The following is a 23,469-nucleotide window of genomic DNA, read 5'->3' on the forward strand; positions in this document are numbered from 1 at the left end:
TCAATTCATGCACATTGCCTCTTCTCCATTCACTGAATACCACTGTGAAGAGACTTTGTTTTCTTCCCCACTTCCTCATCGGTTATTTACATACATTGAGAAAAATCTCCCTGAGTCCTCCCTTCTCAAGGCTAAACAATTCCAAGTCTCATAAGCCTTTCCTTGTATGAGAGATGCTTCAATTCTCTAATTATCTTTGTGGTCCTTTACTGGACTCAGTCTTGTGTGGACATGCCCACAACTGGATACAGTGCTCCAGGTGTGTGCTGCCAGTGCTGAGCAGAGAGGAAGGATCACCTCAGCCAGGCAACAACCTGCTGTTGGCCTCCTTTGTTTCAGGGGCATGTTACTGGCTCATGTTAACTTGATGTCCAACCAAACCTCTAAGGCCTTTTCTACAAAGCCCCTATGGGTCACCTGGTCTCCAGTGTGTTTTCTGCTCATTTGTCCAGCCTGCTGAGGTTCATCTGAGTGGCAGACCACTGCTCTTCCCCGTCTTGTTTCTTAGCAATCTTGCTGAGGATGCACTCTTATTGTCAAGGTTGTTAGTGAAGATGTTAAACTCAGTATAGACCCTCTGGGGTATACCACTGGTGACTGTCTTGCAGCCTGACATTGTACTGCTGATCACAACCTTTTAAGCCTAGAAGCAGTCCACCTGAGTCCATTTACCTAGCCCATACTCTGTTAATGAGGAGGCTTATGGGAGATGATGTTGAAAGCCTTTCTGAAGTTGAGATAACATCCATTGTTGTCCTTTTGCCCAGTGAGCCACCCTTCCTGTTGTGGAAGGCTTCTGTTGCTGCTACCATGATACCCTCTTCTGATTTGGAGGTGATGATGGCATTTGTGTATCACTCACATTAAAATCCATGATTTGTGTAAGTTTCCTTTGAGGAGAAAATGTGGGAGGAAGTGAATACACAGAACTGAATAATGTGAGCTTCACTGACAGTGGCAGAATACTTTTGTCCTGAAAACATTTAAAATAGTAGTCCACCTGAGTTGGCAATTTGTCTCTTAAGATTTCAGTTGTTTGCTGCTGTTGTAGTGGGTATCCAGTTTTTGTTGGAAGATCACTACTCAGAGAAATGGACCTGTAATAACTATGTACTCATAATAACTTCCATTAGCACTTGTATGTATACTATATTTCTATATTTAAGGGAGGAAAATGGAATACCTTTAACTTTTAAAGCTGAGAAACTTACAATGGAAACTTTTTTCTCATTTGTTGCAGGTTTATGGAATCTTGCTTCTCTTTTTTCAAACTTATGTTTGTTTGTGTTGATGCCATTTGCCTTTTTCTTCCTGGAATCAGAAGGTTTTGCTGGCTTAAAAAAGGTAGGACAATACTTTTAAATCCAGAGTAATTACAGTATATATTCCACTGTCAGCTCTCATTTCTAATGAAACTGAAATTACAGCTTTGGGAGGATTTGGTACTGGGTTGTATATGCTTATGTGAATGTGTGCATACAGATGTGTGCTTTTGCACAAGCAGGTGAGGCAAGGACTTGTACAGTGAGTGGCTATGAGTAAGCTCGAAGGGAAAACGGTCCTTGAAAAGCCAAGTATACTGAAGTCAAGAAAATGACTTGTCTCTTATTTTATGATGACATGTTCTAATCAAGATGTTATTTTTTTGAAAAATGACTTTGCTGGGGTGCTAAAAGGAGAGAAGGTTCAATAAATAAACTAGAAATAAAATAACAAGGCAAAGAAGTGCAGGCTTCTTACGGACGGGAAGGGTGATTAAATAACAGATGGTGCTGAGGAAACAAGCTTGATTTGTGAATTTTGAGGACTGCAGACATCCCCCAAAAGGTTTGTGTGGTCAGTATTAATAATAGTTTTCTTAACATATTATCTTAAATGGGTAGAGAATAACTAAAAATACTCCTCTCAGTTGAATGTGTTCAAGTTGAGAGGGCTGAATATTTCAGTGAAGCATGGAATTTGACAAAGCAGTTTCTGAACAATAAAATGCTAACAATTATATTAATATGTGAACTAGAGAAACAATGAAAAAGTACTATAATGGGAGGCACAGCAAAATGAATTTCAAATTGTAAGTATCAAATAAATTAAGCTGGAATATTTGTCTGGGGACCAATTGTAGTGTATTGTCATTAATCTTTATCATCCACATGATTACACTTTTGTTTTTAACAACACTACACTTGAGGGAATTCTGTGCCCTTTGGATGACAGTTATTAGAAAGCAAAGGATTTTGAAAAGTGGTCTGAAATCAGGAAAATGAAATGCATTAAAAATTGATGCAAAAGGCTATGAGTCATTGGTAGATTACATGTGAAGTAAATCTACAAGGGTTTGATTAAGATGGGAAGGAAAACATAATTCCTGTTTGCATTGACAGAACTTGGCATGGAGGCAATGAAGTTCCCATTTTTGTTTGTGGTTGAAATTGGAGAAAATGCAACTGAAGTGTTACATTCAGTTTGGAGTTTTAGGGTTAGTGTAGACACTTGAGAGAAAGCAGAGGACAGCAAATAACAAAACCAAAACAAACTTGGAAAGTAAGTGTGAGGGAAAAACTTAATTCAGAGAAAGTAACGTGATACAAAACCTGAGCAATGTAGCTGTATCAGAAAGGACCTGCAGGATCTAACCAAGCTGCTGTATAAATGCTTGTTGGGTGTAGCCTGTTCAGAGCAAGCTGCTGCTACTGCAGTGGTAGTTTCTATTGACCAAACTAGATAGAGTATTCCAAGTTATATTGGTTACAATTCAGAATGACCAAACTTAGTTCAGAGTCAAAGGATTTGGGGGTGGACGACTATGTTTAGTTATTCAACAGGGCTGGAAACCTGATGTCAACTTTTTGCAAGCTATGATGTTTCGGGTGGCTCATGGATCACTATTGTATAACTTTTCTCTCTGTGTCCTTGTAAAGAAATGCTGTTCCCCTGCCTAAGTTTCATGAATCAGAATGGGCTCGATCAGCCATCTTCCAATTTGCTATGACTTCTTTTCTTGGTTGCTAATGGCACGTGGCTCCTCTTACAGACTCTTTTTGATTCCCCAGGGCAACAATTTAAAGCAACCAAGGACTTGCATATTGTATGAAGGGAGAAATACAGAAACTAGGCATTTGCCATGGACAAATGCAGTGTTGTATTGAAAACCAAACAGATTCTCTACCTAGCATTTTAATTAAAGCCGTTGTGTTAATTCAAAAAGCACTTGGGGCCTAAGGGGGTTGCTCATGCCCTTTTAAAGAGCTTATGTGCCATTCCTTGCTGTAGTTTATATGCATATAATGCCAGTTGCAGACTTCTATTATCAGAAGAATAATTCTAAACACAGTGTTGGAGGTATATAATGCATGCATGTGTGGGTATGTGTATCTTTCTGGTATATGTGTATGTGTCGTGGGTAATTTATGCACACGAGTATTTTTAGGCACATGTGAGTTAGGTTTTTGAAGGCTGTTGAAGTGATGGGAATTACACCTTAGCTGGTGCTGTTAACTGAGCTGCTGGGATGCTTGAAGTAACTGATCTCTTGCACTGCTTTAAAACCTTTATCATATCTTTCTATGTTGTTCTTCCTTTGAGAGTCTGTGCATAGTTACATTTCTTGTTCAGATACTCTTTCAGTTCTTTGTCACCGGCCTTCTCAAATTCTGTAGTACAGTTATGAAACAAAAGTTGCCACCCAAGTTTCTTCATCAGAATTAACTTCCTTTTGCTTTTGGAAAACTGTGATATTTGCAGTTGGGCATCTGTAGTTCACAGTGCTGATGTTTCCACGTGTGATAACAGGCTGCACAGAAAATTACACGTGTGCTGCTTTGTGAAGGAGACAAGCATTTTTGAGGAGATAATTGGTATACCTTTTGTTGACCTTTAAAATGCGCTTTCTCTTGATGTAACTTCAACTGAAATTTGTATTTGTTTGAAGTTGACAAAGATAAAGATGTTTAGGAGTAATTTCCTTGTAAGAAAATACAAATAGTGCAATTTACCGCCGTGAGAAACTGGAATAACTGGGTATTGCATCATCACCAGTGGAGAGTTTTAAAAAGGCTTTATGAAGTATTTTACCTTAATACTGATCTTTGAACTTGAAGTCATGGCATAAAGTTTAACATGAGCGACAGCAACATCCTGACCAATTATCCAAATTATCCAGACATCCCAAAATGTTCAGAACACAACACACAGAGTCTGTGGATTAAGAGGTGAACTCCTGGAACATCAAAAGAAGTGCATGATAATAAAAACAAATAGTACAAAAATTTGAGGTAACTTCCTTGCTTAATTAATTAGGTGGACCAGGTGGAAGCGAAGAGGCCAGAGCTGGTGCTCAGAATGTCTATAAAGCTGAGCAACATGACAGCACAATGGAGAAGGAACAAAGATTTTTTTAATATACTTCTATCCTGTGTCACAGTTTGAAATTGTCCTGGTTTATGTCCCTTTTGGCAAACTTACATAAAAGTGACCCTGTACTGTATTTTATGACCAGATGACTTTTTTTCCCAGTGGCTAATTTGTATCAGACCCCCATCTTAAAGAGACACAGAAATGAGTAGGAAGTCCAAGCCGGTTTGTCTCAATGAGCTTTCATTGCATGCTTTCATTATTTTTGCTCGTTTTTGCCACTGATCATCCATAAATTGTTGGAAATGAGTGATTAAGGAAGTGCTGCTTAGTGTTAGTGGCACATGCACATTCTTGGTATGTTTTTTTGTGGGTGAGAGGAAATCGCGTACTGCACAAACAAAAAGGAAAACTCCTGCTGGGAACCTTTCAAGGAAATTTAACTTGCATAATGTTTTGATCTTGGTGTTTATTACAGAAAATAAAAGTAATATTTCACCAGCTATTGTTACGTGTCAGCTAGTCTCTCCATCTGCTTGCCTTTCCTTGATACCTCTTTCCAAATTCTCATTGAGTTTATTTTAATAAAACCACCACTTAAAAAAGTAGCAGTTTATTCATACATTTGGGACAGGTGAGGTGGGCCAGCATTCAGAACAGTTTATTGGGCAGTGCTTGCTACTGTAGAAAGATTCGACTGTCAGGACTGCAAAGTGCTGCCTGTCTTAGCTCTTGTGGCTTAGCCTGTGCGAGTTAAAAACGATGGGTTCCGAGCAGTGGTTTCTGCTGTGAAAGGCAGATTTCTTCTCTTCCCTGCTTTGACTGGAGCAGGATTCTAAACACATTTTGTAAATAAAATTATTTATCTGGGGATTAGTCATTAGCATTATTTAAAGAGCTGTTTTTTTCCTGTAAAGGTAAGCTATTGCTAACTTACTGGGCAGACACAGAGATTAAGTTTTCCATTGCTTCAGAAACTTTTTTTGCCAATATGAAGGAGTATTCCATGGAAAGCAGTTGTTCCTATAATAAAAAAATACTGAGCAAAGAGGCTTGAAAATCCTTTCCAATATAAGATTATCTCTAATTAAACAGAGTCAATTTTCTAAGTTTTTCTTGATTTTTCTGGAAGGGGGCTTTGGAGAGTGCAAGAGTCTTGAACCTTACTTGAAAACAGCATTTGACTTTGTTTTATGCTTGCATGTGCCTCCAACTGCAGTACCCATAGGCCACAGTGTGTAATGGCTCACCAAATAGTCTTGAAGGTACCCTGTTAACAGTGTATGTTTATTTGGCATTTAAGGTCATATTTATTTGTCTATAAAATCATTCAGCATGAACTGAAACTTTAGTGCTCTGATGTCCATGAAATGTTTACTAGTATGTAATGTACACTAATTATTGTACATTATATTACAAACCATCTACTCATTCCATTAGTAATACCAGGGACAAAAGTTGTTTTAATTAGTCACATCAAAGGCAGCTATTTGGTTTTGTATTTTTGACATAAGGTAACATCTTAAGTTCAGAAATGAAGTCCAGTTTCTTAAACTGGAGTAATTTAAAATGACACCACTTAAAATTTTATTAGACTTTTTTTTTGTTGTTGCTGTTTAGAAGCAGATCCTGATTATTCTAGGATTCTGATTTGGCAAGTAGCTTCATCAGAGATTTTCTTCCTCCCCATTAAAACAGAAGCATACTTAACTGGCAGTTTCACCTCACAGAGTATGTTAAGGGTTTGTGTATGGTTAAGCACTATATTGAATGGTAAATCTTATATTAAGAATCATCCATATTTTAACTCTTTGTATGTTTCCTGCTTTTGCTGAAGTCTCACAAATGGTATGTACTCAGCTAAATGTAGAGTGTGTTTATAATTAAAGATGCAGAGTACAGGTATATCTAGTCCTGAATTTGAGAAGAGGTTATAGAATGGCAAGGAAATGGAAGATGAGAAGGTTTAGCATGCATGTCAACATGTCACATTGACATGTAGCTACACTAAACTCTCAAAACATAAAACTGTAGCTTTCCACCATCAGTCCCTTATTTGCAGTTCTGCAAAGAGGAAAAAAAATGAATTCTTACCTTACAGGTGTACTTCAGCAAATTGGTCTGGAAAGAGTTAACTTGAGTGTATGGCCTGCTTTTGAGGACCTGTGGTTGGAACATATATCTGTACTATAGATTAGTAGGAGATGGAAATACTTTTGTCTGCAAAATGTATTGCAGAGACATCTGTTTTTCTGTCCTTTCACAATGACTGTAAGTCAAAGGGTTGTTAAAGACAGTAATAACAGGGAAATTACTACAGGACAAGATCATCTTGTTGGTTGTATTAATTTTTGTATTGCAAAGCCTGGACTTAAGCATGCACAGTTTAATTTTTTTAGTGTCTCTATTTGGACATTCAGGAGCAAAGGCTGTACAAGACAGGTAAATAACAAATGTTCAACCTAATGCTGTGTCATGTTTCAATGAGAGCAAGATAAAAAAACCCTCAAGAATCATTCCCTGGAGAGACAAACTTGTGACTGAGGAATCATGGCTTTATGTGAATTTGATTTTTTTTTTGTAGCTATACAAAACATTTGATAAAACATCTTGCTTGAGTCAGTTGGCATTGTATGCAAAACCTGTCCTATTGATTTTACCATAAGGGGATCTATGATTTGTTGAATATGTGTATCAGTTCTGGGGACAGCTGAGGGGGAAGTAAGTGGGTGTTGGTTGTTGCACACATTGGATCAAGATGTGATGAGATGTGATCTGTGCTCCGTTTCATTGAAGTAGTTAAATGTCAGTTGGTTGCTTCCATAAATTAGAATGTAGCTCTTTTAAAGAGGCCTCAGTGTAAGTTACAAAAAAATAGGCTCACAGGAGATAAGCTAATAATGTAGTTTATCCAGCATAGTTTTTTTCTGCATTACCTGCCTCACTGTGACTTACTTAGCTGAGCAGTGATTCAGCCATTTTTGCTGTAGCTTATGGAACTGAGTTTTTTAATCAACTTTTTAATGTAGATAGGAAAGCAAAATGTCTCAAGTTAGTCTGTGTTCTTGCAATATTTTCATTTGAGCTGTGGAAATTAGCAGAGTAATAAACATGAGACAAAGACTGTTGGTAATAGGGGTAGAAATGCTGTACAAAGAAAATCCCAACCACTCTTAGCGTTACTTCAAAACAGGTTTTTCTGACCATTGCTTCTCTAGCACACTGTGAGAAACTGTTAGATGGCTGAGGCATTATGAGTATGTAGTCATCTGTAAAACTAATTAGTTTTAGAAGCTAACACTGGAGCATTAGTTATTTCACCTCATCTGAGCCAGGAACAAAATGCAGTGCTGAACTTCTGGGTTTTCCCAACTCCTATGTTGTTCTGAACTCGTACATTTCTGCTGTATTTCACATGTATATGTTTTGTGGAGTTTCCACAGTTCTTTGCTAAAAGCCTTAATGTGTAGCTGAATGCCTGCAAATGGAATATGATGTGAATGTTTTTCTCTGCTGCTCTCTTAGTGAATAGGTTGAGTGAAAAAACAGTTTTTATTTGGTTTTAGGATAACTTGCAAAGTACTGCATGAGTGAAAATAGACATGCCAAATACTTCTGCCACTTGTAAAGTGTACAGATGGTGCAGCTACCAATACTAAGCTTGAATTGTTCTTGATGTAAACTGAAGCACTGGGTTCTATAATATTTTTTTCCTCCCCTAAGATACTTTATGGCGAGGGCAGAAATGAGTAGTGTTCAGATTTCGTCTGCATGAAGCACTCTCAGTGCCCTTTATAGGCCCTTTGGTTTGTGGTAGATGATAGGTGTAGATCTAAAAACTGCAAGATGTAGTTCTTTTTTTTTTAAAAAAAAAGTCAGTTTGAAATACTTACTTGAATTTTATTATATTTAAACTAGAAAATCGTGTTATCCTTTGTGAAGGAAGGAAATATTCACATATGTGAGATGCCTGAAATGGCTGTGATTCAGGGAATCTGGAAACCCCCTCTCTTAGTCAATGGGAAAATATTGATACCTCTAGGAGTTTGGCATGTCTGCATTAGAGGCTTCAAGAAGGCAATGTGAACAATTTTCCATGTCAGTACTTGGCTTTCTTTTATTAAATTGATCTGGGACTGTTTTTATGTGAGCACAGTGATCTGTTCTATCAAAATTGCTGTCTTCTGCATGAGGAATATTTTAAGATTGAATATTTTTCATGTTAGTCTGTGCTTTTACTGACATCAGGTAGTGAGGACATGCAAAACTGTATCTGTTTGAAGTCTCTTTATGCACTCTTGGTAAGATAAATATACTAAGGACTGTACAGATTCAATATCAATGTTAATCTGATTCACAGAGAGTTGCTGTACAATTTCATTTGGTAGTGGCACATTTTAATAGGAATGTCTCAATCATTGAAAGGCACAAAACCGTTTTCTCGTAGGTTTCCTCTTACTACATGAGGCTTTGCTAGGTAAACACTCCTTCTGATTCCTTCTCTGAAACCAGTGTTTTTTCTATTAATACTGATATCCAGTATGTGATATTTAGACCTTTAATCCTTATTACTTATTTAGTGTTACTAGAAATACTCCACATTAAGGATTGCTTTATATTAAGAATTGCTTACTCTGAAATGACAACAGAAGGAGCTAATGTATTTGTACTGAGGATTTGTAAGGCAGCCAACGATTTTATTTACAAAGGAGGAGGAAGGAGGACCAAGGAGTTTGTCTTCCACTTTGTTGAGGGATTTCCCATCTTAAATGGAGCAGTCTGGTACTCTGGCCAAGCATTGCAAATGTGTTTTCTTCTTCCTCTTATTCACCCTTGCAGAGGGTTAGTAACAGACATTGAGACAAAAAAAAACAACCCACCCTTAAGATTTCTCTTTAGAACTTCAGTAGTGACCTGTGTGCTTCCATGTGTCATTTGTTTTTGGGAACCATCTTCCTGGTTTCTCTCTTCCAGAAGCACAATTATAAATTCCAAGTCTTTCTTTTTACTTTTGCATTACTTACTGCAATCCTCTGCCAAGCTACAAAGAAGATGGAAAATATCTATTTCGCTTCCTATCACTCCATTACAGCAGGAAAGATTCTTTATAATCCAAAATTAAAAAATGATTAGAGGGAGACTCAGTGTCAGAAATCCCACAGCCCCCACTTTGTTGTTGCAGGTGGCTTTGGAAAGTCTGGGAAACTTTGGTAGGTGGAGGGAGTGGAGCATCTGAGAGCTAATTAGTGAGGACTGGGCTGGTGAACAGAATAACAGAGGAAACTTGTAGGGGAATGGGATAGTAATAGGACAGTCATAATTTTACTGTGTGTATCCTTTATTTTCTTACTTTCCTTCTCCCCAAAAGACTTGGGCTGTATGATTTCACTGCAGTGTGAAGAGATCTGCATCTGTCCCATTTAATAAGAGTTTAGACATAATCCTGGGGCTTTCTGCAGTAGTTTTTCTGCAAAGGATAGAAGGGTAGGCTGCAGCAGGGTAGTCACAAATGTCTGATAGCTGTAGGATGTTGTTATTTTATTCCAGCTAGTAGGTGTTTGCATTTTCCCTGATATTCTGACTAGCTTTTCCTAATTTTAAGAATTTGCTATGCCTTCTGTCCCTTTGGAGGGAATGTTACTCTAATATACTATGTCGATGTTAAATATGCACCTAGATGTGGAAAAGCAAGCTGTGTGTCCTTAAGTGATTTGGACTGTATTTAAAACAATGTCCTAACTGCTAGGCAATAAACGAATCTCATGTTTCCATTCTCACCAGAATCCATCTTGTATTGGATGATTAAATGAATCCTAGGGAAACAAAAAAGTGAGAGAGAACTGTTTGTCTTTTTATCCCAGTCATGAGGATGCAAGTCTGTAGGGACTCCATCTTGTTTCAGTGAGTTTATTTGCATGCGACGATGTCAACAGAACAGTTTGACAGATAGCAACTCCAAAATACAATACTGTGGTTTGGATGCTCTTCTGGGACACTGGAGAACAGAGCCTAAATTTTCTTTGGCAGGGGTGTCTCTGCAGTAGGTGTACTGCATCCTGGGGAGATGTCTTCTTCATCAGTCTGCTAAAGACTCTTTTTAAAAAACATTTGTCTTCACCTCTCTTTGAACACTTTTGGTCCTTTATTTCCAACTTGACAGACAGACTCCAAGAATTTATTATGACTTTTTCCATCAACTTCCTTTAACTTTTGTTTTTCTGTCTAGTTCTTAGTTTCTCTTTTTGAAATATTTGGATTTCATTACCTGTAATGGAGAACTTCAATTCCATACAGTTAAATGGTTTCGGCTGCCTCCTCTTGCTCCATTGACAAAATTGTAACCACTATGGAATCACTTGGGAGAAGACAGGAACACAAAAACCAGATGATGGGAATCATCACTTGATGGGAGTGTTTTGTGACTGTGAATTTTTAAGATTTGTATTGACTGAAAAATAAACTTCAAGACATGGTCACGTTGTGATGAAAAATGTTCATTTTTATGTTAAAATCCCCACAGGCTGGAAAGTTTCTGTGAGGGAAAAGGTGGAGTGGGAGAAGACTCAGTTAGCAGTGTTTAATCTGAAGTCTTTGCTTCTTGCATGGGCAAGGAAACTTCCTGATTGCTTGAGTCTGATTCCTGAATATCTTCTTTCTTTATTAAAATCTCCTATCCTACTCTGTGAGGATTCTGAGTCTACATTTTAAAAAATGAACTGAATTTCCTTAAAACTACAGCTTCTGCTTTTGAGTCAGTAATTTGTGGTAGCCTCATGACCCCTTGTCTACATATCAGTGTGCTAAATGCAGTATGTTTCCATCTTGCTTGATGGAGAATGGATCTCCTTTGCTTATTTAAAAAAAAATTCTCTGCACTGCCTTGAATAGGTCAGAACAAAAATTGCTCAGAACGTGTTTTCTAACCATAGAAATGCTTAGAATGCTTGAAACTAATTAAGTTAATCCATAAAATCACCAACTTCATACCTGCTGGAGTTCTCACTCTTTTTTAGAGCCTCTGTTTCTTTTCTGCAGATGTTAGCATGCATGTTTGTTGCAGTCAGCCTCTCACTGAACAAATCTTAAGGTTACTAAGACTCCTTTTAGTCACATGAAAACAATGGGCTTCATGTGTACTTTAAATGTGCTATGATTGCAGGAATGTTTCCCAGGCTTTCCCCATGGGTCAGGGCATGGTGTAAAAAGTGATGTTTACCTACCTTGCAAGGGGTCAAGATGTCCAAGCAGAACTGTGTTCAAATATTCAGCGCCATAGAAACTTTGTTAGGACTCTCTGGTTGTGTGTGTAGCAGGTTGTAATTTGGACTTCATTGATATTAGCCTTTTCTGATTTTATTTTTTCCCCTGCAAAATTTGCAGCCAAATTAAAACATAGAATTAATTAACAGAAGCCATACCATGGCATACATTGGTGATGTAGTTGCAAAAATGTCCACCTTACAGGAGCTAATAAGGTGTTCATCAAAATCACTACAGCAAAGAAGTGTTTTTTCTTGAAGTAGGGGTGGAACTGTAGTTCTATGGTTTTATCAGGGATTTTGCCTCTTAGGAAAAGAAAATAATACCCTGCAAGGAGTATGTTGTTTTCCAGGTCCCCTTGCTTTCCTTATTTCTTTCCTGTTCCTCTCTGCTCATATACACAAGCGTAAGCTGAAGTCACAGCAGTATTCTCAGTGTATAGCAGTGGAAGTATAGAACCCCAGCACCTTAGTATGTATTTGCATTCACCATTTAAAACTTCAAGCTCAATTATGTTTTGTGTGGGTTTTGATTTTGATATCTGGTATTTGAAGCACTGGGAAAAAGATGTAAAAAATCTTAGTGTAGTTTTTAGTTGCCTCTTTTGAAGGTGGGTATGTGTTTTTTTCTTGTTTTGTTGGGTATTTTTGGTTGGTTTGTTGGTTTTTTTTTGTTGCCTCTCTAACTTAACCTCTGTTTCAGCAGTAAGTGACCAAGAGAACTCCTTAAAATTAACATGCTAGCACAACGACAGCAAGGGTCAACTTGTTTTGCTGAAAATAAACCAAGTGTATTGCCTGAGCTCACTCTTCAAGTTTAGAGTTGTCTTATCACCGTATTTAAAACCAACACAATTTAGCCTGAGGTGGAGGGGAACATTTTTAATTATTTCTAAAGGCTGTGGTTGTGTTCATCTTGTAAGTCTACAGCATGGGAGTTATTTAAGGCCATGTAGTTAAGGCTGTACTGAAATCTGAGTTTGATATTATAATTGATAATGATGTCAAGGTTGTTCCCCCTGTGCTCCCCTTAATAAGTTGTATAGCCATTTATAATTCATTTTAGTCTGCCTCTTATGTTTGAATTCTTTGAATACTAGAGCATGGGGTAGATGCAAATCAGCCTTTTTTTTCCCTCACTGCATCAGTATCCTAGGGGTACCTTCTGGTGCCTTGCTGTACAATCCATGCTTTGGAGAGAAATCCCTCCTCCCATAAGCCAGGTTAAATTGCGTGTGGAATTGCCTTAAAACAGTTCTTAAGTCAGTGAATTAATTGTGATATATGCATTCTGTTAGGAATGAAGTAGCATTTGTGTTGTCAAATGCAGGTTTGGAAACTGAGATCAAGAACAACTTGTTGAGAAACTTGTTGTGAGCTGGTTGGTTTTATAGTGCTTACTTCCCTTGTTTTTACCTGTCAGAAACATTAGGAAAAGAAGATTTGGGCAAATTAATTTTTCTTCTTGAATACAATATGACTAAAAAATACAAATTATTTTCCCATTCCTTTAGTATAGCCAGTTCAGTTTCCATAGGAATGTTAAGCAGTGATCATAGGAGCTCATGAGGCGGTTTCTCCTGATTAAACAATGAAATTGGAAACTGATGTAAAAGGTGACTGTTTTTCACCTTCTTCCCTTTACTGTCCCTGTATCTCTACATGCACATGAACATATGGACACACTTAACTTGCTGTGTAGGCCACCTCCTTCATTTGGGTGGTAAAGGTTTAATTTGTTTCCTGTTGCACTCTGACAATGAGGAATCAAAGAACTCTTCCAATGGGTTCGAATGCAGTCACTTGTTTGACACCAAGATGTGTTGCTGGCTTACTCTTTTTCTTTCATAGACTCACAGAATGGTTGAGTTGGAAGGGACTTTAAAGATCATTTTGTTCTAACCTTCTTGCCAAGGGCAGGGACACCTTTCAGTAGATGAGGTCGTTGAAATTTCACCCAGCTTGGCCTCAAACACTTCCAGGGATGAAATCTGAAGTAACCCTATGTATTTATGCTATATTCATATTGTATTGACTTGTTAATTCAGTACTGAAGACAGATACGATAGTGTAGGCTGATCATGAACAGTAAATGTACACTTACAAGCTGGTTTGAAATCTCCAGTTTTAGATGAGGTCATTGCTGGTTTTGAATATGGCAGGTTCTAGTGCTTCTTTTCACACACACACGAAATGTAAGGATTAAATGGATTCTAAAATGACAACAGTTATTACATGAACTAGAAGTGGTGATATCTTCTGTGCCATACAGATACGCTGTGACATTTGGTTCGTCTCAGAAATCTGAGTAATATAATGGGGTTGTGGGAGAGAAGTGAAATGATTCAAAGAAGAAATGTTAAGCCAAAAGCAAAATGTCAGTGAAGAGGTTTTTGCTGAGGAAAAAAAGTTCAGCATTCAATTTCAAGGTTTATTTGCATAGTTTTACTTTGAAATAAAATAAAAACTTGCTTGTCTTTACCTATTCTTCCCATTCTCAAAGTTGGGAGTAGAGATTTTTACTTAGCTCTTACATTAGTGGTTACAAATGATAACTTTCAAAAGTTGTGTGGACACAGTCCTGAGCAACCAAGTCTAGGTGGCCCTGCTTGAGCAGGGGGTTTGGATCCTGTGACTTCCAGAGGTCCCTGCAAAGCTCAGCTCTCCTGTGATTCTCCAGAAATCTGTCTGTTAATTCTGAACCTTGCATTCCTTACAAATAGGAGCTGTTGGACAGGCACACTAATGTGTGTAAGTATCAACTAATTTGCCTGGAACATGAATGTTTTCGTAGGGCACAGTTTTCTGGGTGCCTAATTGAGATGAAGTATTTACCTGTATGCCTTAGGCATTGTAATGTATCTTTTTAATTGATCCTGGACTGTTACCAGGTTTTCATTAGTTCCTATGACAGAATGTGTCTGTCCATTCACTTCACTGAAATTCTTCTAAACATTACTGTTTTACTATTTTAAAATCCTCATCAGTGTGTGAATCCTATTGTGTGCTACAAAAATTGTTCTGCCCTTAGGGTGAACTGTCAGTCTTGTTTGTCAGTACAGACATGAGACTGCAGTGTTGTCAATGCATCACACAGGTGTAACTAGTGAGAAAGGAGAGTGATTTCCTGAGAATCAAAGATTATTCAGACTGTTGTGGACAGCAGAAAATGGGGCAGGCTCATGAGGCAGCTAACTGGATTTTTGCAGGGTTTGTGCCAATGGTATTTTTGCCTAAAAGCAATGGTTATCACTGAGTAACTGGCTGTTGCCACCAATGCTGTGGTCATCTTTTTTTGAGAGAACAGAGAACACTTGCAATAAATATGAAAAAGGGGTTATTTACAGTTGGCTATCTCCATGACCATGTATTCCTTTGTTAATCTGTTTTGACACCTGTGTTGCTTCAGGGGGAGAGGATTTGGTGTTTGGATTGCTGTGTAAAATGAAATATTCTCCAGGTTTGTCCAGAAGAATCTGTTACTGTGAAACTTGAAGTCAGAGGGGGTGAGATTTGTGTATGTGTCTTGTACTAGAGAAGTGAGCAATCCACTTTGTGTGGCTAAGGCTTTCAGAAACGCAGAAGGTAGCTTTATATTTCCATTGCCTGAGGGGAGAAGGGAGTCTTCAAGGTTTTTTGGAAAGCTTGAAGCAGATCTCTGTGCATGCATCCTTGAATATTTTTGGTTTTCTGTAAAGTGAAGGCTCTGTACCAATGCTTAGTAATTGAACTGTAATCTGTTTCCTGGTACTTTGTTGCTCAAGTTCAAAACAAAACTTAAATTCATATATTTAGCTTAGATGCTTGCCTTCAAAATAACTCTCAGAAGATCAAAATCTAATTTCCAAGCACTGCAAAAGCAATGTTTTAATAACTTTTGACAACCTTAAAGCCACTTTTAGTATACACAAATTACATTCTTGGAGTAAAGCTGTATCTTATCTGTACTGCCTTTAATTTGAAATGTGTTGTTTGAGATCTGTTGTGGAGTTGGACTTCATCTGCTTACTTAAGCCTTAAAGGAAATTCTGTGAAGGTCTCTTTTTGTCTGATTTTCTGTTGTGCTGCTTTAGCTGTTCTGCAGACAGCTGATGGTGGAGAGGAATTGGTGCTAGAAGAAATCAATGCTTATGGTTAGGGTGCTTGAGATCCTCTTTTATGGTTGGATGCAGAGCTTATGTAGGAAGCATAACTTTCAGGGTAAATGTCATATGAAGTTTACCCTCTTGTGTTAAGCAGTGAAGAAAGAGGTGATAAAAGTAGGCAATAAAGTAAAATGAACTTTCTGCTCCTAACTATAAAGTAGATTTTTCAGTGGAATATAGCCAAGTCGGGGTGAACCTGTGTGAGAAACAAGAAGTTAGGTTTGCTTGTGGAGATGTATAAATGAAGGAAAATAAACCTGTGTGAACAGCAGTCTGATGATTCCCTACTGGTAACATTGTCTGAAGAAAGCATCTCATTAGCTCTTGCTGAACATTAGTAAAGTCAGTGTTCAAAACACCACTCCAAAAAAATGAAATTAAACACACTTCTCTGTGTATTTTTGTGGCATATTTACATTTGCAAATCTGACCCTCAGCTATTAGAGGGTTGTTACTCAAGAGCAAATGCTGGAATATATAACCTGGAAGACCTGTGATTTGTGTGTGTTGTAAGCGAGAGATACGTGCTTCAGTCGGTGGCAGCATGCAAAGCTGGGAGGTGCTGGATGCGGCCCCAGCAGCTGCAGCAGTGTGTGAGCAAGCAGTACTCTGACCATACGCTTGAGGGCTCTGAAGACTGTGAGGAATGGTGCAGAAACAGTTGCAGTGAAGGATGTATTTTAACTAAATTGGTGCATTGTACCTGCCCAGGCTTTAATGTTTGCCGGGCCATTTGGCTATTTGCCATAATAGGCTTTCCATTCCCTTGATTGGAATCATAGATAAAAATTTGCTAATCCACTTTCTTTGCTGAAAGTATTAGAAAAGTAATCCATCTTTTAAAAATGCTTGAGCAAAATCATATGGTATAAAGAATACCTTATGGAATAATGGGATTAATGAGAAGTGTAAGGCATGCACAATTTAAAACAGTTTTCTGTGGCTTTATGAAGAAAAATGCAATCCGGGCACTATAAAGCCCTAAGTACTTCCTTTTTTATGCACTGCCTTTTAAATGTCTATTACATGTTCTGCTTTTGTCTACATGATAAAATGTGAGTATATAATTAGGAAGAAGGAACTACTATTTAATTGTGCTTTTCTTATGTTGAAAACATTTGATTTGAAGTTCTTTCCTCCCTCTCCCCTCTTCTGCTCGCAGGGCATCAGAGCACGCATTTTGGAAACTCTTGTAATGCTTATTCTTCTTGGGCTGCTTATCCTTGGAATTGTATGGGTGGCTTCAGCACTTATAGACAATGATGCTGCCAGTATGGAGTCTTTGTACGGTATGGAATTCCCCAAATCACCACACTAGTTTCATTTTATTTATGGAAATGAATGTTGTCAGTGAATCGAGGTTTTAGTAAATGCTGCGTGAGTATTACACAGGTTGGGAAGGAACTGTTAACTTAGTTAATGCCATTTTTTGGTGTTCAATCCATTTTTACCATGCTGAGAAGTTCCATGCTCATGTGGACATATGATGTATGTTAAAAACAAGTAATTCAAGTGGAATGGAAGTAAAAGCTGGGGATATTTTGTTAAGCTAAAGTACTTGGGGATTTAGCTGCCTGCAGGGTTATTTAACTAAGTCATTCTTAGTTTTATTCTTGAAAATATGATTGTTCAATCCTGAATGCTTAAGAAGTTAATTCAGTTGTGTTTGTGACATAAGCAGCCTGTTTGTAGTAAGCTAAGGCTATGCTTGATATTTTCTTTACAGACCTCTGGGAATTCTACCTCCCATACTTATATTCCTGCATATCACTGATGGGATGTTTGTTACTTCTATGTGAGTATTTTCCTGATGAATGATTGTATGTATTTCTTTAAAAGAGGAAATGAAATGTTTTTCATGGTGAAAATTAAGATTGTGAATTTTGTTTCATTATTAGTTTGGGTTCTGAAGTTTGAACAAATGCTGCCTTACATGTTCAGATTTGGAGGAACTTCACACCTCACCCAAAATTTCAATTTCTAACATTTTAAAGCAGGTATTTGAAAAACAGGGACTCCATTCTTCAAAGAAAAACACTGTTTTTAAAATAAAATGACTTCAGGAAGTCATTACTATGGAGAGAAGGTTATTTTGGGACTCTAGTTTGTCTTGTATTCAGTAAACTGTCCTCCTGTTTTTAATTGCTCCTGTACGGTCAGGGCAGTTAGCTTTTCTATTCACAAAGCTGAAGCTCAATTACTCGTTTGCAGGTAGAACAGCTTGTATCAACTGGTCCTAGCCAGAGTTCGGTCATCCAAGATGATGGAGGACTCCAAATCCCACTTATTATTTCAACCCCTGTTCCCCTCCCTCCCCAAATAATTTCCAGAAAATTGCTGCGATGGGGGCAGAACAGCTTCCTTCTAGATTATCATGGGTTCACCTCTTCTCCAGGTTTATAGGTTTACAGCTTGCACTTAGAGGGCTGTCACTGTGGAGAAAGGATGGAGAATAATAGTTTGAAATATCCTTAAATCTGAATAGATCTGTCTCTGAAAGGTGCTGCTCAGAGAAATCTTGGTGAAGTCTTAGGTTCTCTGCATGTGGAGATTCTTAAATACACATTAATGGAGGGAGGAGGGAAAGTTTAAGAAAACAAAACAAACCAAAACTGGTTCAAGGGTGTGATTCACAGCAGCTGCTGAATGTTTCAATGGGAAATTGGTTTACAAACTTCCTACGGCTGTCTTGCAGTTTGCTTCGGCAGAACTGAAAACACAGCAGTATTCTTGGGGCTATTGTAAACCAGTTCAGCAAAATAATTGGGATTAAACATCATTTTTTGGAAGAGTTATTTGCAAATTATACAGGCAAACCGCTGACATTGTTTAAGGCCCTCTGAGATGTTAAATCTGTGTAGCTGAAAGGGCAGGATACAGTGTTGGGAGGGTAGCTGTGTACATACTGCCTCATGATAATGGTTTCTGAACTGCATGAACTCCAGAACTGCACCTGAGAATTATTTGGGAAAGTTCTATCTGACCCAGGGCAAATCATGCCAGGGGTAGTTCAAGCAGTATATTGGTGTAAGCAACCAAGTCTTAATGCCCAGGAATGTATCCTGGCACTGCTGAATTTACTAGTGTAGACATAGCCTCTGGCACCACATGCTTTGAATAAATAATTACTTGGAGCAAGTTTAACACATCCCATTATATGTTGCTCCTTGTTGAAAAGAAAAATCAGTTGCACTCTTTAGAGGGGAGAGATGCTCATCTTGGCTAAAACTGATATGATAACAGTGTGCTTTAAAGTTCCTATTGGAATTTGAAGCCTTTGCAGTTCGCTTCTACAGGTTGGACTCGATGATCTTTGAGGTCTTTTCCAACCTTACTGATTTTATGATTCTAAAACTATGTTTGGTTAGATGTGGAGTAGCACATTGAACATCGAAATAAAAAGTGGTCTTTGACTCACAAGTCACAGTTTTGCTTAATCTTTCTTCCTCTGCAGTATGCACACCAGTGGGGCTTTCACGGATGTTTACAGTAATGGGTCAATTGCTGGTGAAGCCAACAGTAAGTGTTACACAAGTTGTCCTTGTATGCTGTCAGAAGGTAGAATGGTATGGGAAGACTTTCTTTTAGAGTGCTTGCACTTCTAATTCTCTCTCCATCAGGTTCTGTAGTAGGTATTTGTGCATTGTTATGGCCTACTGTATCTGTTTTGCAAATGCCTGAAAAGTGTGGGCTTGTTCTGAAGTCAGAAGCAGAGTAAGACAAGATCAAACTAAGGCTGAATAACAAGAAGGGTACCTGAGGGTACACTTAGATGGGAGAAATATAAGTAGTGTCTGCAAGAACGTCTTAGATGCAGATACTCTGCTGTTCTTGTACTGAAAACAGGGAGGGAGAAGTTTGTACCACTTACAAGTGACTTTGCTGTCACATTTCCTAGTTTGTATTTGCTAAAATGTGGGTGCACTTGGGTCTTGCAGTCCATTTCATTGGTCAGTTCAACCCTGAAGATACAAAGAAAATAGATACTGTTTTGCTGTCTGTAAGCTTTAAACTGAAAGGACCTGATAGTAAGGCAGACAGACATGATTTGGCTTTAGCCTCTAATAGCAATTTATATTAGTGTGAAATACTGGCTTATGTGAAAAAGTCACATTTTAATGTACTTAAAAAAAATATCTGTGGTTATTGTTACTTAAATCTAATTAAATGTGGAGGCCACTAGGTTGATGTGATTTGAATATAGGTTAGATATACTGTCCCTTGCCCTCTTTCCTAAGTCTCTTTGGACTGAAATTAAACATGAGGGGTAACCTGAGTTGAATCCTTAACAGAAATTTTACTTACAGTAAAGAGTATCTGTAACAGAATGGAATAATATTTTGTGGAGTTCCTATTTGTATCAGTATTGCAAAGCTGTAGACTGTTTTAAATGTAAGTTACTAGAAGAAAATGAACCTGACTAGACTAATACAGTGAGAAAAAACAAGTTCCTCTGTTACTCAATTCATATTTCTGTTTCCAAATACAGATCCTTGAGGACTTAGATGAGCAGATGTATATCATTACATTAGAGGAGGAAGCAATTCAGAGGAAGCTTAATGGTATGTTTATTCTGATACTGCTTCTAATACAGTATTTGGGATAGAGTGATTCTGGTCAGGAGTATTGATCTCACTGTTACATAGCCTCTTCTCTCAAAATAGAAAATGTCAACATCTTATTATGTAACAAGCATTACAGACTTGCATTTTGTTGCTCACTGTGGTAGTCATGATTGACTCTTGTGTGTAATTGTGTGGTTGGCTTTGTTTATGGTCTTAACATGTTCATCATCTCTAATATGGGAATATTCTGAGACTGAGAAAGCAAACTGAGTAGTTGACCAGACCCACCACCCTTACTGCAAAAGAGTTTGGATTGGTAAATGACTGTGTATTAGCCTTGTCTGAGGAACAATTAACTTCTATTAGCAAGAGCCTCAACTTCCTGCATTATGAGTATTGGTTTTTTATTTGGAAGATTTTTTCCTGTTTAAATTAATTATTATTTAGAATCTTAGGTAATAATTCATTAAACATCAAAGCAGTCCTTTATGTTCTAGGAGCTACTTGGGGAAATCAGTACTTTTAAATAATAATGTGTAATTACACAAATGTTCTAGATTTCTGTGTTTAGTATTGCAATTTTGCACTCCTTGATAAGGTGTTTCTGTTTTGAAGCATTTAAGAAATGGTATGAAGCTTTGGTTTCTGAAAGAGAATATTGCAGCATGGCAGGCAGGAGCTATGGAAAATGTATTGATTAGATGAACCTGGAAAACATGCTGTACAAATTGTCTTCTGAGTTTCTTTCAGCTGTATGAATAATCCATCCATCCACAATCTGTACAATTGCTTCAGGTTGGAAACCCAAAGAATATTTGTGCCAGGACACATCCAGTGTTGTGTCATCTTAAGACTTGTTTTAGCCCTTAATTTTCTGAATTTCCTGCTCTTCTCTCTTCAGGCTTCCATCATATACCTCATTGTTTTCTTCCTTCAGGTCTCAGTAGGTCTTCTTTTGATGTTGCTTGGTCAGGGAAGTACCTTTGATAACAGTAGATCATGGTGGTTATCTTCATTCCAGCATTTAAAATTTATGGAGGAGCAGTGACTTCTTCCTTCTGAAATCAGCCATAGCCTTCACCTTTGCTGTTTTGGAAGGTTAGGTTTTTATCCTGACAGAGGCACACACAGTCACATACAGACACACAAAAGTGCATGCAGTGAATGCCTTTGAAGATGTGATGGGGTAATTATAATTGTCGTGTGGGTTTGATGTTAGCAACTGTAAAATATTTGTTACTGAATATTTTATGTTGTCATGGTGATTGTGCTTATACAAAGGAAAAAGTGATACAGGGAAAAGACCTAGTAGTTATTTAAATATCTGTTAGTAGTGCAGAGTGGTTTCCAGTATTCAGGTGGCGAATGGAGTTGCTTAGGTGATGGCTGTCTGCTGTTTTTCCACATAGAAACTATGCAATAGTTGTTTGTATTGCAGTTTAGTGATAGCTCTTGTGAGGTGGACCAAACCTGTTTGTAGGCATCTACTAACAGGATGTGGCCTTATAAGGGATGTGACCACTAGCTGAAGCACTGGATTCTCTTTCAGCTAATTGGGTAGTACTCAGCATAAAGTGGAGCCCCACTCATTTTGACAGGTAAAAGGTGTGGGGCTTAAATGTCCTCTAACAGGAGAGGGAACTGAATTCTGTTTCACATGATGAGGGAATGGTGTGACACGACCATGTGAAGGAGTGCTTGCAAACCTGTGGTTTGGAGTACAGGGAAAATTAATGGACTTAAGCCAAAAAATGACTAAAAATATAACCTTGCATCTGGCACGTAGATGGGGGGGCGGAATGTTACATGTGCAAGAAGATACTCTATAATGTTTTTTGTAATTAAGTAATTTTAAGTATGCTTATTTATGTGGCAAGTATGGAAAGTTTAATCATCTCTGCCAGAAGTCTTTCTAATACGTGTGAACTATGCCAGCAAATACTCTTTCTGCCAGAGGTATGAGGACTCATGCTTACTGCACTTTACAAACGAGTACAAATGGTGCTAATGACATCAGTAAATGTAGTGCTGTGATGTTAGAGGCCATAATGTGTGACAACACACAGATTAAGTCTTTTTGTTGCTGTATTGGAGCAGTTGTATTAGGCTACATGCTTTCCATGCTGTGGCTGTTGCAACTCTTCCACGGCTGTGGTAGAGATATTAAATGTGCTGCAGTAACCCTGCTGGACAGTTTTGCAGTGAAATGTTCTGAAATACATCCTCCACTTATGTGCATAAGAAAAGAGATAAATTTTCATTAAACCTGAAGGGGACCAGAGCACAGGCTTAAGTGGTGTTTAATGATTGTCAGTGCTGATTTTATTTATTTGAAAAAATAAATAAATCACTTTGTAGAATAATTGCTATCACACTTCCATTGCTGCTTTGCCATGTCCTTATTAGTGCTTAATAAGACAGTGCCTGGACTTAGGACGAGAGTAACACAAATCACAATTCCCATTGAAAACTGGGTAAAGCCTCTGTTTCCAGAGGAGGCAAAAAGGTTTAGCTATGAGAGCTGGGTCCATTTTTGATGCCTGTAGCTGTAACTGCTGAGTGGTGTGATGCAGTTGATAGAGTTTTCTGTTAAGTTCTTCATACTTGAAAATAAATCTGTGAAGCTGCATGTGTTCTTTGTGGAAACAGATTTTCTTCCTTCTCAGATGTTTGCAGTGTATAACTGAAAATTGGAGGAGGAGGGAGGGGAAAGTTTGATCATGTTATCTACCCTAGTATTTTTATCTATTGAAGATACACTGGGCTTTGGGAAAATGTTTGTTTCCAGTATATTATGTTTCAGTACCCATATCGCTCCTAGAGTCAAAGAATAAAGCTGGGACTTTTTTATATTAAAAGAAAAAAGTTGCCTTGAGCTATTAGTTTTCCTGAATCCAAAGAGACGGGTGGGGTAGGATCAAAAATACTTACTTGATCAAAGTTATTGGCTCTGAAGGTATCCTTACCTATGTAAGAAAGATGAAAGGTGTTGTTTTTATTGCACGCTAGTAACAGTGTAATTTTGAACTAATTGGTGTTGAACTGCCAATCACCTAGGGGGAATGCAAATAGATACTCTTACAATTTCCTTTGAGGTACTGAAATTTTATGTCGGGGCTGGAAGAAAAACAGAATAATACCGTTAAATTG

The 23,469-nt window shown here is 37.9% G+C and overlaps 1 protein-coding gene across 1 annotated transcript in view; it reads left to right on the forward strand.

Annotated features, from left to right (window-relative positions):
* LMBR1 (limb development membrane protein 1) overlaps nt 1–23,469 on the forward strand; it is a 64,607-nt gene that overhangs the window by 22,759 nt on the left and 18,379 nt on the right. Inside the window, exons 5-9 of the mRNA XM_009898582.2 lie at nt 1,241–1,344; nt 16,917–17,043; nt 17,481–17,549; nt 19,209–19,273; nt 20,244–20,316. Of these exons, the coding sequence (XP_009896884.2) occupies nt 1,241–1,344; nt 16,917–17,043; nt 17,481–17,549; nt 19,209–19,273; nt 20,244–20,316 (438 nt within the window). The remainder of the gene's footprint in view (nt 1–1,240; nt 1,345–16,916; nt 17,044–17,480; nt 17,550–19,208; nt 19,274–20,243; nt 20,317–23,469) is intronic.

The sequence above is a fragment of the Dryobates pubescens genome, chromosome 21, assembly GCF_014839835.1.
Source record: "Dryobates pubescens isolate bDryPub1 chromosome 21, bDryPub1.pri, whole genome shotgun sequence".
Taxonomy (NCBI): domain Eukaryota; kingdom Metazoa; phylum Chordata; class Aves; order Piciformes; family Picidae; genus Dryobates; species Dryobates pubescens.